The sequence below is a fragment of the Hyla sarda genome, chromosome 2 (genome assembly GCF_029499605.1).
Source record: "Hyla sarda isolate aHylSar1 chromosome 2, aHylSar1.hap1, whole genome shotgun sequence".
In the NCBI taxonomy this organism is placed as follows: domain Eukaryota; kingdom Metazoa; phylum Chordata; class Amphibia; order Anura; family Hylidae; genus Hyla; species Hyla sarda.
Window position 1 is genome coordinate 426,223,197 of NC_079190.1, and position 12,770 is coordinate 426,235,966.

Genomic DNA, 12,770 nt, shown 5'->3' on the forward strand with positions numbered 1-12,770 from the left:
GTTGCAAACTTCTTGATAATGTTGCGCACTGTGGGCAAAGGCAAATCTAGATCTCTGGAGATGGACTTGTAACCTTGAGATTGTTTATATTTTTCCACAATTTTGGAGTCCTAAGACAGTTCTCTTCTCTTTCTGTTGTCCATGCTTAGTGTGGCACACAATGCAAAGACTAAGTGACCTTTTCTCCTTTTTATCTGCTTTCAGCTGTGATTTTTCTATTGTCCTCACCTGTTACTAGCCCCAGGTAAGTTTAAAGGAACATTACAATCTTATTTGTCCACAAATTTTGTCCAGCCCATTTTTAGAGTTTGGTGTGAGATTTTGTCCAATTTGCTTTTTTTCCTCCCTTTCTAGTTCCAATACACATGTGTATAGCAAAACATGTGTTACTGCAATCCTTTTCTGTGAGAAATACTTCATTTTCTAGAAAAATATCAGGGGTACCAACATTTATGGCCATGACTGTATATTTATGGGAAAAGATTCAGTTTAACCTAATTTATAGATTGAAATCTCTAAACTTTCCATACTTAAAGCGCACCTGTCATCAAACCATATTTTCTAAACTAACTCAGATTATATTCCCTAACTACTCCTAACACCCCTCCTGCTTAAAAAAAACTATTTCCAAAGCTCTGTATCATACTTTTCCTGGCAGGAGAAAGTGGGCGTTCACCAGCAGGCGCGACATCACTGAAGCCTGCAAGAGCTGTGCCTCACCATGCCCCGCATGCACTTCCTGAGTTTGGTCTCCTGCCAGGCCAGGAGGAGACCAAACTAACTGTTTGACTTGTGGCAGGGAAAAGAACTGAGCCACCTAGTGGCCATTTTATTAATCACATTTAAAACATATAAAGGTTGAGAATTTTAACAGCAAGTAAATAGCAAAGTGTCTTATAATTACATATGGAACAATATATTAAAAGTTTAGTTTGGTAACAGGTACTCTTTAAGAGTCCAGTGGGTGGTCCTATCATTGAGTGACACAGCCCACTGGACTCCTAAGAATAGAAAGAGCAGGGATTTCAATCAAAAAGTTACAAGTTATACTGAATCATTCTAACCAAAAATATATATATTACTATGGAGCATCCTCATATGTACATGTGGAAAAAATTTACAGCAGGAGGATGACATTTGTAAATTCCCATATACTTATTGTACTGAAATCTGCAATGTATTTTTACTTTTGCAAACCCACATTTAAAATGCAAATTTTTTCCTCCCTGGCTAAATTAAATTTTTGAGGCCCCATTCATACTATGGAGCACAAAATGTTGAACCCAAAAAAATAGACATGGGAGACTTTATCAACGGCAGTTTTCCAGGGTAAAAAAAAAGTTACAATATTTTGCTTTGATTTTGTCTTATTTGCTCGAAATATTGTGGTTTAAGTATAAAAAAGGATCATGTTGTACTCATTTTATAGCCTAATTTATTATGCTACATTTTAAAGCGTACCTGTTGTTTAAAAAAAAAAAAGTAAAAACCTGCATAGTTTTGTTAGAGTAGTGACAAGCTGATGTAAGTGATCTCACTGCAGTTGTTGAGCACCTGAGGGTCCTCTCCATGGTGTACAGCTATTTTTCATTCTCTTCATTTTGGTGGCAGGGGCAGAGCTGGGGTCTTTATCAATAGTACACACACAGGACTTCCTCTCTTAGTTGCCTAGCCCATACAGCACAACACTCAGTCCTTACTGCTATGCCATGACATAGTGCTGGTGAAAGGCACTGAACAGGCTGACTCTGTGTGAGTGATGATTTACAAAGTATATTACTGCCCTGAGGTTTACATGGGTTGGGAGAGATGACAGGGAAGCCGTGAATTACTTTTATGGATCATGCTTGGCAGACTGGCATAAAAAATTTCAGATTTATCATACATGATAACATATGTGAGACAAATCCATACATTTTGTGCAATTAAAACTGGAATTATAGGAGATCTCAGGGGGAAATTAACTTATCCCCTATCCACAGGCTAGGGAATAAGTAGCTGATTGCTGGAGGTCTGACCACGAGGCCACCCCCCCCCCCCCCCACGGTCACCAGGACAGGACCAGCGCTAACTGAGTAGCGAGTGCCGGCTCAATGGGAGCACCGAAAAGACCTAAGTACAGCTCTTGGGCTTCATCAGTGCTCCCATAAGAATGAATGGATCGCATGCCACCTACTGGCAGATGACACACACTCCTTGTGGAAAGCGCCGGGGTCCCATCCTGGATATTGCGGGGGGCCCAGCGGTCGGACCCCTTGCGATAAGCTACTTATCCCCTATCCTTTGGATAGGGGATAAGTTAATTTTCGTTGAGTACTCCTTTAAAGGGGTACTCCACTGGCCAGTGTTCTGGCTGCATTCAGAACATTTAGTTCCGTACGCTGTGCACGCACTGCGGGGGTCAGCCACGCCCCCTTGTGACATCAGGCCATGCCCCCTCAGTACAAGTCTGTGGGAGGGGTTGTGACAGCATCACAAGGGGGTGTGGCCGACCCCCGCTGCGCGCACACAGCGTTCGGAGCTAAATGTTCAGAATGCAGCCTGAACACTGGCTAGTGGAGTACCCCTTTAAGGAGAAAGTGAAAGCTTGAAAAAAAAGGTGTGAAAAAGTTGCTAATTAAATTCCCCCCTTGGCGTTACAAAGTTTACATTTACTGTACAGCAAATAAAACAGTAAAAGCAAAGGCTGTAATGATGTCTAGTTAAGCCATCAAGCTAAAATGACTATCTATTGATTTAGTTAGCCCTCAATCCTGCATTGTGCATATCATAATAATATACCCTTTCATCCAATTTTAAGAGTGCATTACCGCTAGGTATGGGGCTACTACCTAAAGGGTGCTACTAATTACAGCGGGGGCTGCTACCTCCAGAGAGCTACAACCTGAAGGGGGCTACAACCTACAGGTGGTATCCAACAATCGGGATATCTACATACTAGAGGAAACTACATGAAGGGTCTACCTACTGGAGCAACCTAGCTACCAAATGGGGGGAGACCTACTTACTCTTCTCCAACCCATCTACTGTTACTGTTTGGGGCCCTATAGGTGCAGGAAAAGTGCGGAGCCTAAATTAAGTTTGAATGTCCTTCTGGTACCCCCTGAGATACTATCCCCCCAGATTTGTAGGGTTTCTACACCCCTGCATGAAACCATTATTATTCACTGAGCAGATGTGGTTAATATTATACTGTTATAACTCACTGTCACTTTTGGCATTAGGCATGTGTGTCAGAAGCAGTGTTGGGCCAAGTTAATCTGCTAAAATGTTCTTTGCAGTTATTTAAAGAACCTTAAAGTTCATAAAGTAAATTTTCATTTCTCTAGTTATTCCAACAACCACATTGTTCTCATCCCCCTGACTAATCTATGTTTTAAAATAGACACTAATAAATAGCAACACCATATCTCTGTGGATCGGAGCATTGTTATTCTTACTTACAAATGTCAGGGTAGATAGTGCCCCGAGGAAGCAGACTAAAATTAAAAGGAAGACAAAAAGTTCCCGTCTCTTGCCCCATACGTGTGGGAACTCATCCAGTACTGCGGTAATAACGCCTTCCAGTCCTGCAAACTACACAGAGAGCATGATTACAAATAATACATAATATTACACTTAAGTCATTTATTTATCAACGTAATACAATTTTCATATGTTGCTCACACAATGTATGCTTGCACTGTGCTACTTTGGATAATGCAAGAAGAGTCCCTTGTCAGGCTCCCCAAATTTAATCTGTGGGAGAACTTTGCAGCTAGTGTTCAGTTTACCCACATTGCCACCACAGGGAATATAAAGCATTAATGGGGTACTCCACTGGCCAGCGTTCGGAAGTAAATGTTCCGAATGCTGTTTTCGCACTGCGGGGGTCGGCCATGCCCCTCATGACATCACGGCCACTCCCCCTCAATTCAGATCTATGGGAAAGGGCGTGACGGCCGACCAACGCAGCGTGAAAACAGCGTTCGGAACATTTACTTCTGAAGGCTGGACAGTGGAATACCCCTTTAATTCATTTCTATAGAAATCAATAGGTTGTCCTTGTTGTCAGTGTATGTTGACACAACAGATTTTTATGATGGAAAATCTAATCTGGATTTACAAAAGAATCTGCAGCAGAAATTACAGACCAAGATTTGGATATCTGTCATAGATGTTTAGTCTGATGTGCCATCGATCGGAATGTGGATTAGTCCATTCATTAGAACTAATTCTTGTTTGGCTGCTTCCGTTTCCTTGCAGGATCCCCTTCAAGAAGTGGCATGTCACTTTTTTTCATTACATGTATTTTAAATCTGAAGCAAAATATCCTTCACGGTATGGATTTAAAGGGGTTATCCAGGAAAAAACTTTTTTTTATATATCAACTAGCTCCAGAAAGTTCACAGATTTGTAAATTACTTCTATTAAAAAATCTTAATCCTTTCAGTACTTATGAGCTTCTGACGTTAAGGTTGTTCTTTTCTGTCTAAGTCCTCTCTGATGACACCTGTCTCGGGAACCGCCCAGTTTAGAAGCAAATCCTCATAGCAAACCTCTTCTAAAATGGGCGGTTCCCGAGACAGGTGTCATCAGAGAGCACTTAGACAGAAAAGAACAACCTTAATTTCAGAAGCACATAAGTACTGAAAGGATTAAGATTTTTTAATAGAAGTAATTTACAAATCTGTTTAACTTTATGGAGCCAGTTGATATATAAAAAAAAGTTTTTTCCTGGATAACCCCTTTAACAGTGTGGATTCCCACTAAAATGAATGTGAGGTGGATTTTTCTGTATGAACATAGACTTACTCAAGGACATGGTGGGTCCTCCAGAGTGAGAGACACTTTTTGTAGCCACTCTCTGCCAGAGCTAATAGATGAGGTTTTCTCACCCACAGAACCCCTTAGTATTCCAGACATATATTCATAGCTGGTATCAATTTAAGAACCACAATTTTACATGGAGGAAAACGGATGCAACTTCCCCAAAAACATTTCTCTAGGAGGGTCCATATTTAATGTACGTTCCCACACGGCGTATTTTGCTGCGTATTTGCTGCGTATTTGGTGCTGCGTATTTTTCTACCCATTGACTTCAACAGAGAAAATAAAATACGCAGCAGCAAATACGCAGCAAATACCACGTGTGGGAATGTACCCTTAAGTTAATTTGTTTCATATAGCGACTGGTTTGTAGTTTAACATTAAATAATAAATAAAGCCAATGTGATAATCTTAAATGGGTTTCCCTGGTAAAAACTATGGTCTATCCACAGGACACCAAGCCCTGCCAATCAGCTATCTAGGAAATGGGGCCAGAAGCAGTTGACTCTTTAGTGGTGACTCTGTGGTGTGGCGACTTATTTATTTTAAGGGTTGTCAGAAATGAAACAATGGGCAGATTTACTAAAACTGTTTTATTCTTAGACAGTGTAAACTAAAATTTGAGAGTCAAATAATTCACCAGATTTATCAATGTGGCTCAGTCTGTTTGCTAATTTTGGCACATTTATAGACTTTTTTTTTTTAGATCTTTTCCATAATGTGTTTGGGGACCTTTAGTTGCAATGAGCCATTTCCCTTTCTGACAAAAGCCACACGTCCTGTAGAGCATAGCACTAATGTGTATAAGAAGCAGTGGTGTAGATAAAGGGGTCACAGAGGTCGCAACTGCAAGGGATCTAGGAATGAATAAAGTAAGTGTATTGTACAGCTCACCTCCGAGTCTTCCCGTGCACGGATCCGCACTTGGCTCAGTGCTGTGGTTGTCAACGAAGAAAGCAGAAGCTGATCCAGCACTTGGGTAAAAAGTTGCAGCTTTATTGAGGTCCGAATCCGACATACAAACTTCACACGGTAAAACCGACACCCTCCCTTGTCATGGGACAAGGGAGGGTGTCGGTTTTACCGTGTGACGTTTGTATGTCGGATTCAGACCTCAATAAAGCTGCAACTTTTTACCCAAGTGCTGGATCAGCTTCTGCTATCTAGGAATTAATGTATTAAGTGCATATATCCCACACATTGATACCTGTATACTGCAGGCACAGGTATTACAGGCATAATATTGTGTGACGTAGGCCAGGTGGCTAAGTGCAAATACTATACTATGTAGGAAAAGATTGATAGCACTTGTGTTTTTCAGAAATAATAAAGAATGACATTTTATAATTTGATATATGGGAAATTAAGGAAGTTTTTGGAGCAACAACTGGTGATCTATAAGTATTGGCTTAATATAATCCTCCATATGGTTATCTTAAAGTTACTTTCTGGGGGACACACTTACCTAATGGAGGGTTAAAGTTTAACGTTAAATGTTTGCACCAGGAATCATGAGTCATTAGCTATGCCCCTGCTAAGAAGTGCACTGCACATATGACAGCAAACTGCATTCCAAAAGTGCCCATGGCCATAGTAAATTTGCCCCATGTTTATATTTTGTTCCAGAAACAGAACAATTATTTTATTTAGGCTTAAATGGGTACTCTGCTGCCCCGGCGTTCAGAACATTTTGTTCCGAGCGCTTGTAGCAGGTGGTGGGGGTCATGATGCAATGGCTACGCCCCTTGTGATGTCACACCACGCCCCCTCAATGCAAGCTCTCCCATAGACTTGCATTGAGGGGGCGTGGCAGTTACGTCACGACCCCCGCCACCTGCACAAAGCGTTCTAAATGAACATCAGATGCTGCACAGAGATCGCGGGGGTCCCAGCGGCAGGACCCGCAATCAGACATCTTATAGGGGATAAGATGTCTAGGAGCGGAGTACCCCTTTAAGCCAACACAACCAATGGGTAAGAGCTTTCAGCACCCAACACAACCAATTGGTTCGAGTGGTACTGTTTCTTACAAAACAAACTGACCCTTCTTATAATCTTAGCCAAACCGTTTAAGTCTAATCTTTCAAACAATACAAATTTACAATGGTTCTAAAAGTACTATGGAAGTGCAACAAATATTTAATAACGTGTTTGTGGTATTTGCTGTGCTGTTCTTCCATACAGTACTATAGATATTAAATGCATATATTATGTTTCCTTGAAAACATGCCCTGTAAATGTCTGTATGAATTACTCTTAGTAGAGGCTGTTTTTAGTCTTCAGTTGAAAGAAAATGTCTTCAATAAAGTGGACACAAATGTTGAAAGAAGATCAAGGAGAGAAAGATTAGTGACAAGTGGATAAGTGCCCTGTATTTATAGCTTTACAAGTGACAGGTTCTTACCGTACTGTCCAGTCCAAGTGTAATTAGCATTAAGAAAAAGACAATGGCGAAGAAGGTGGACGCTGGCATATTGGCTATCGCCTCTGCATAGGTGATGAATAGAAGACTGGGTCCTAAATCAACAGATATTACACATTAGCAGGTTTTATTTATCTCACATACAACAGAATTATTCCCATACACTAACCAACCTTTGCATAAAACCACTGACAGGTGAAGTGAATAGCATTGACTATCCTGTGATAATGGCACGTGTCAATTGGTAGGATACATTAAGCAGCAAGCGGTCACTTTAAGTTGATTTGTTTGAAGCATAAAAAATGAGCAAGCATAAGATTTCAAACAAGGGACACATTTTAATGTCAAAAATATTAGGTCAGAGTGTCTACAAATGGCAGGTCTAGTGTGGTGTTCAGTGGTTAGTCATGGGTGGCCAGGGCTTACTGATGTATGTAGAGAAGGCTATCTTATCTGGTTTGATCCCATAGAAAGGCTACTGTATATGAGAGAACAGAAAAACTCATTGCAGATTTTGGAACCCCAGTGCTAAAAGGTAACAGTGCTGACCACTGAGCCACTAGGATGTGTTAGGGTAGCCAGGCAGAGGTCTGTGTGTAGAATTGATTGGGGGGGACAGGATTGGGAGAAGTCTGGGCCAGTTAGAGGGCACTACTGCGCAGGTCTCAGAGTGGAGACTAGAGCCTAACCTCTAGGCATGCTTGGTATAATGGGAGGACAGGCAGAGAGATAAAGTGAAGCAGGTAAACATACAGGGCAGAACTGCACATAGCTGTAACCTAGCAGGAGAAAGAAGAATCTGATACATGGGGGCAATGTTAAATTGACACCTACATTGTTGAAGGCAGTGGTATCTCCTAATGGCCGTGGCCCCTCTTTAATAAGGGTAATGCACCCTGCCACATTGCTGATGAACACATTGAGAAACATGGGAAAGAGTTTAGGGTGTTTACTTGGCCTCCACATTTTTCAGATTTCAGTCTGATCGATCATCTGTGGGATGTGCTGGAAAAACAAGTATGATTCATAGAAGTTCCACCTTGACAGGACCTAAGCATTTGGTACTTAAGCCTTGTTGCCAGATACCACAGGACACCTTTATAGGTCTTGTAGAGTCCAAGCCTGTGTCAGAGCTGTTTTGGAAACACAAGTATGGATCTACCCAATACTAGGAAGATGGTTTTAAAGGAAATCTGTCATTAGTTTCACCAGCACTAACCTGTTGGTACAGACAGGTAGTGCAGGTGACATAGAATATCCTCTTTGGTATCTTCCGTTCTTGAAGCATGGGCGGCCGACTTGAAGCATGGGCGGAGCTTAGTGATGTCACTGCTGCTGTTTGCTAGCAGCAGGACCCAGCAGAGAACAGCAGTGATGACGTCACTAAGCTCCGCCCATAATCCAAGTCGGGCCCGGAGCAGAAGATACTGAAGCGGATAGCGGGAGAACCGCAGCATGGAGCAGCATCAGGTAAGTATCATTGTCATCAGTGTCACCTGCACTATCTGTCTGTATATGCATATGTTACTATAGGTTTTAGAGACAAGGGTATCATTTGTTCTTGCTTTCACCATAGTTGATGTTCTCATAGTCTACAAAGCTTATCAGCCTTTTGGGAACACAATACAGTGATAAGATTATCAGTCTGAGGAGGGAACAGGAATGTTCTCCACACACATGACCTAGTACATTTCTTCCATATTCTCTATCCTAATTTCCTCTCTGCAGGGACATAATAACCAATCCACAAAAGCAGTTGGACACACTGTTTCTTTCTCAGAACCAAAGCTTTTCAAAGGCGCCTTCAGCTGATAAAATTGGCTGTTCACTAGAGGACACTTGGCAGATGTTCATTGTCAAACAAGTTATTTTCAACAAGTAAATAGTATTTTCATATGAGGAAATGAAATTGTTATTTGAGCAATCATAGGGCAGGTAAACTGAAGCCAGCTCACTGTGGGGTTATATGCTGGACCTCTGGGGACCATTTGGTGGGCCAAACTTACGATTAGTATATAACTAAATAGGGATCATTTACAGTATGTATCCATATTTTGTGACTGACTTACTCTGTAAACTACAGGCAGCATTTCTGATCTATGATAATAACATTCTAGGAAAGAAAAATACTAAAATATTCTCCAAGATTCACGTCTATGGGCCTACTGGCAACACCTGTGGCTGCATGTGCATCCGTTTATAACAGGCTGGTAATAACATGATCTGAATGTGGCTTTACATACATCAGTTCATTTTTAGCATTCATGTATTCTTTGTTTTGCTAGTCATTCCAGGCCACAGTTGAATCTAAAGGGGGATCCATATATTTGAAGGGTGACAGGTTTAGCAAAAGTAATGGAGGAACCCATTGAAATCAAAATCTCTCTGTTAGAGTTTGTGGGAATTGTCAAGCCAGCAAATTCTACTAAAAAGACGTTGACCCAGTTTAATCATACATTTCTAGCAAGAATAACAGAGGAACAGCACAATACAGAGCTATTTGAAAAGATTTCCCAGAATGGTTATTTCATGGGGAATGCATCTATTTTATAAAACAGGCAGATCAAAACAGGCCACGGGTCCTCTTAAGGAATAGGCATATGGTCCTAAAAGAGTACCTGTCACAAAATAAAACTTTCAATATAGTGTTCCTTGTGTATTTAGCAGACACTTTCCCATTCACTTGCTTTTTAAAATTATCAACATAAATATTTTTAAAATGTAATAGAAAAAACAGCCACTAGGTGGCTCTGTTCTGTTCCCTGCGACAAATAATACAGTGAGTTTGGTCTCCTCCCGGCCTGGCAGGAGACCAAACTCAGGCAGTGTTTCTCTGCACTGAGCTTGATTGACAGCTGCACAGAGCCTCACTGAAACATGCATAGAGCCTCACTTAAACATGCATAGAGCCTGGAGTCTTCTCTTCCGCCCTCACATGGTTGCAGTGCTGTGATGAAGTGGTCCCCCAGCAGGCTTCAGTGATGTCATGCCTGCTGGGAAACGCTTACTTTCTCCTGCGGGGAGACAGAACTATGTGAGCAAGAATAAAGGTATCATACAGAGCTTTTTAAAGCTGTAAAAAAATTTAAGGGTGGGAGGAGTGTTAGGAGTAGTTAGGTAACATAGCCTGAGTTAGTTTAGAAAAGTTTATTTGGTGACAGGTCCTTTTTAATAATAAATAATGTTTTTCTTTATATTAACATGAAATGGTAACTTTGTGATGTGTACACACATTTTTCTCTAAATTTAGACACATTCATCAAAATTACATAAATCTATTTAAAAGACACATCCCCTTTATAAAGACATACGGAAAAAAAAAAAATAATAACTCCCCAGTACAGGTCACTTGTCTAACCCAGGAAGAAGTACAGTGCCGCCTAAAAAAAAATCAAAATAGACAAATCGCCAGGTCTAGATGGCATTCACCACCGTGTTCTTAAGGAATTACGTAATGTAATAGACAGACCCCTATTTTTAATATTCAGGGACTCTATAGTAACAGGGACTGTTATATAGCAAATGTGGTCAAAGGGTGACCCCGGGAATTATAGGCCTGTTAGTTTAACCTCCGTTGTATGTTAATTGTTTGAGGGTTTTCTAAGGGATGCTATTTTGGAGTATCTTGATAAAAATAAATATATGACTCCATATCAGCATGGCTTTATGAGGGATCGGTCCTGTCAAACTAACCTGATCAGCTTTTATGAGGAGGTGAGCTCCAGACTGGACCAGGGGGAATCGCTGTATGTTGTATATCTGGATTTTTCCAAAGCATTTGATACGATGTGACATTAAAGGTTGGTGCATAAAATGAGAAGGATTGGGCTGGGGGAAAATGTGTGCAAGTGGGTAAGTAACTGGCTCAGTGATTGGAAACAGAGGGTGGTTTTTAATGGTACTTATTCTGATTGGGTGACTGTTACTAGTGGGGTACCACAGGGGTCAGTCTTGGGTCCTGTTCTATTTAATATATTTATTAATGACCTTGTAGAGGGGTTGAATAGAAAAGTAGCAATCTTTGCAGATGATATTAAACTCTGTAAAGCAGTAAACACAATAGAGGACAGGGCACTATTACAAATGGATCTGGATAGGTTGGAGGTGTGGGCTGGGAAGTGACAGATGAGGTTCAACACAGATAAATGTAAGATAATGCACATGGGGAAGAAAAATCCGGGCTGGGATTATGTATTAAATGGGAGAACACTTGGGACGACTGACGTGGAAAAGGACTTGGGTGTCTTAGTTAATAGTAAATTTAGCTGTAGTGACCAGTGTTGGGCAGCTGCTGCCAAGGCAATTAAAATCATGGGGTGCATCAATAGGGGCATAGATGCCCACGACAAGGAAATAATTCTACCGCTGTACAAATCACTAGTCAGACCACACATGGAATACTGTGTACAGCACTGGGCACCAGTGTACAAGAAAGATAGTGGAGCTGGAGAGCGTTCAAAGATGGGCAACCAGAGTAATACGGGGAATGGGAGGACTACAGTACCCAGAAAGATTATCAGAATTAGGGTTATTTAGTTTAGAAAAAAGAAGGCTTAGGGGAGACCAAATAACTATTTGTATAAATATATCAGGGGACAGTACAGAGATCTCTCCCATGATCTATTTATACCCAGGACTGTTTCTATAACAAGGAGGCATCCTCTACGTCTAGAGGAAAGAAGGTTTCTACACCAGCACAGATGGGGGTTCTTTACTGTAAGAGCAGTGAGACTGTGAAATTCTCATCCAGAGGAGGTGGTCATGGTGAACTTGGTAAAAGAATTTAAAAGAGGTCTGGATGCATTTTTGGAGAATAATAACATTACAGGTTATGGATTCTAGATTTATATGGACAGAAGGTTGATCCAGGGACTTATTCTGACTGCCATATTTGGAGTCGGGAAGGAATTTTTACCTCGGTATGAGTTTTTTTTTTTTTTTTTTTGCATTCCTCTGGATCAACTCAGTTCAACACACTCAACAAGTTCAACCTTTACTCCATTAAGCTATTTGATGGAAAAATAACAACCCCGCTCAGGCATGTAGTCAATTTTATCTCATGAGGGAAAGGATAACATAGAGTTTGTTCAATGTTTGGCCTTTTAATATATCTTTTGTCATTACAGTCAATGACCCGACGGTGTCTCTTCTAAGAAGACTTGGGAGGCCCACAGAAGGGGCATGACTCTGCCTTCTAATGAATGATGGGTATTTGGGTGGTAAAATATTAGAAGACTTTGATGTGCTTTTCCATTTTATTATTTAGTATCCTGCAATGTCCTAAGCAATCAACAAAGGAATGGTTAATGTGCATTTATCTTACATAGATTCCCTATTCACATATGTACTATAATATACTATATTATACACCACTTCAGATGGCTGTTGGCCAGGAGATTAGATTATCTGCATAGCTGGAGGACGTAGTTGTCCTCATTACGACACTGTGCGCTGGATGTTTAGACTGTCTTCTTAGATCAGTCAGATATCTGAAATAGTTTGCAGTTCACTGACTGATTTGATGGTCAGCGACTTTGAC

The 12,770-nt window shown here is 40.9% G+C and overlaps 1 protein-coding gene across 4 annotated transcripts in view; it reads right to left on the reverse strand.

The window, feature by feature from the left end:
* SLC6A4 (solute carrier family 6 member 4) overlaps positions 1 to 12,770 on the reverse strand; it is a 124,966-nt gene that overhangs the window by 12,488 nt on the left and 99,708 nt on the right. For all 4 annotated transcript variants that reach the window (XM_056558995.1, XM_056558994.1, XM_056558996.1 and 1 more), the window contains 2 exons: positions 7,214 to 7,326; positions 3,445 to 3,576 (listed from right to left, as the gene is read on the reverse strand). In XM_056558995.1, coding sequence (XP_056414970.1) covers positions 3,445 to 3,576; positions 7,214 to 7,326 — 245 coding nt within the window. The remainder of the gene's footprint in view (positions 1 to 3,444; positions 3,577 to 7,213; positions 7,327 to 12,770) is intronic.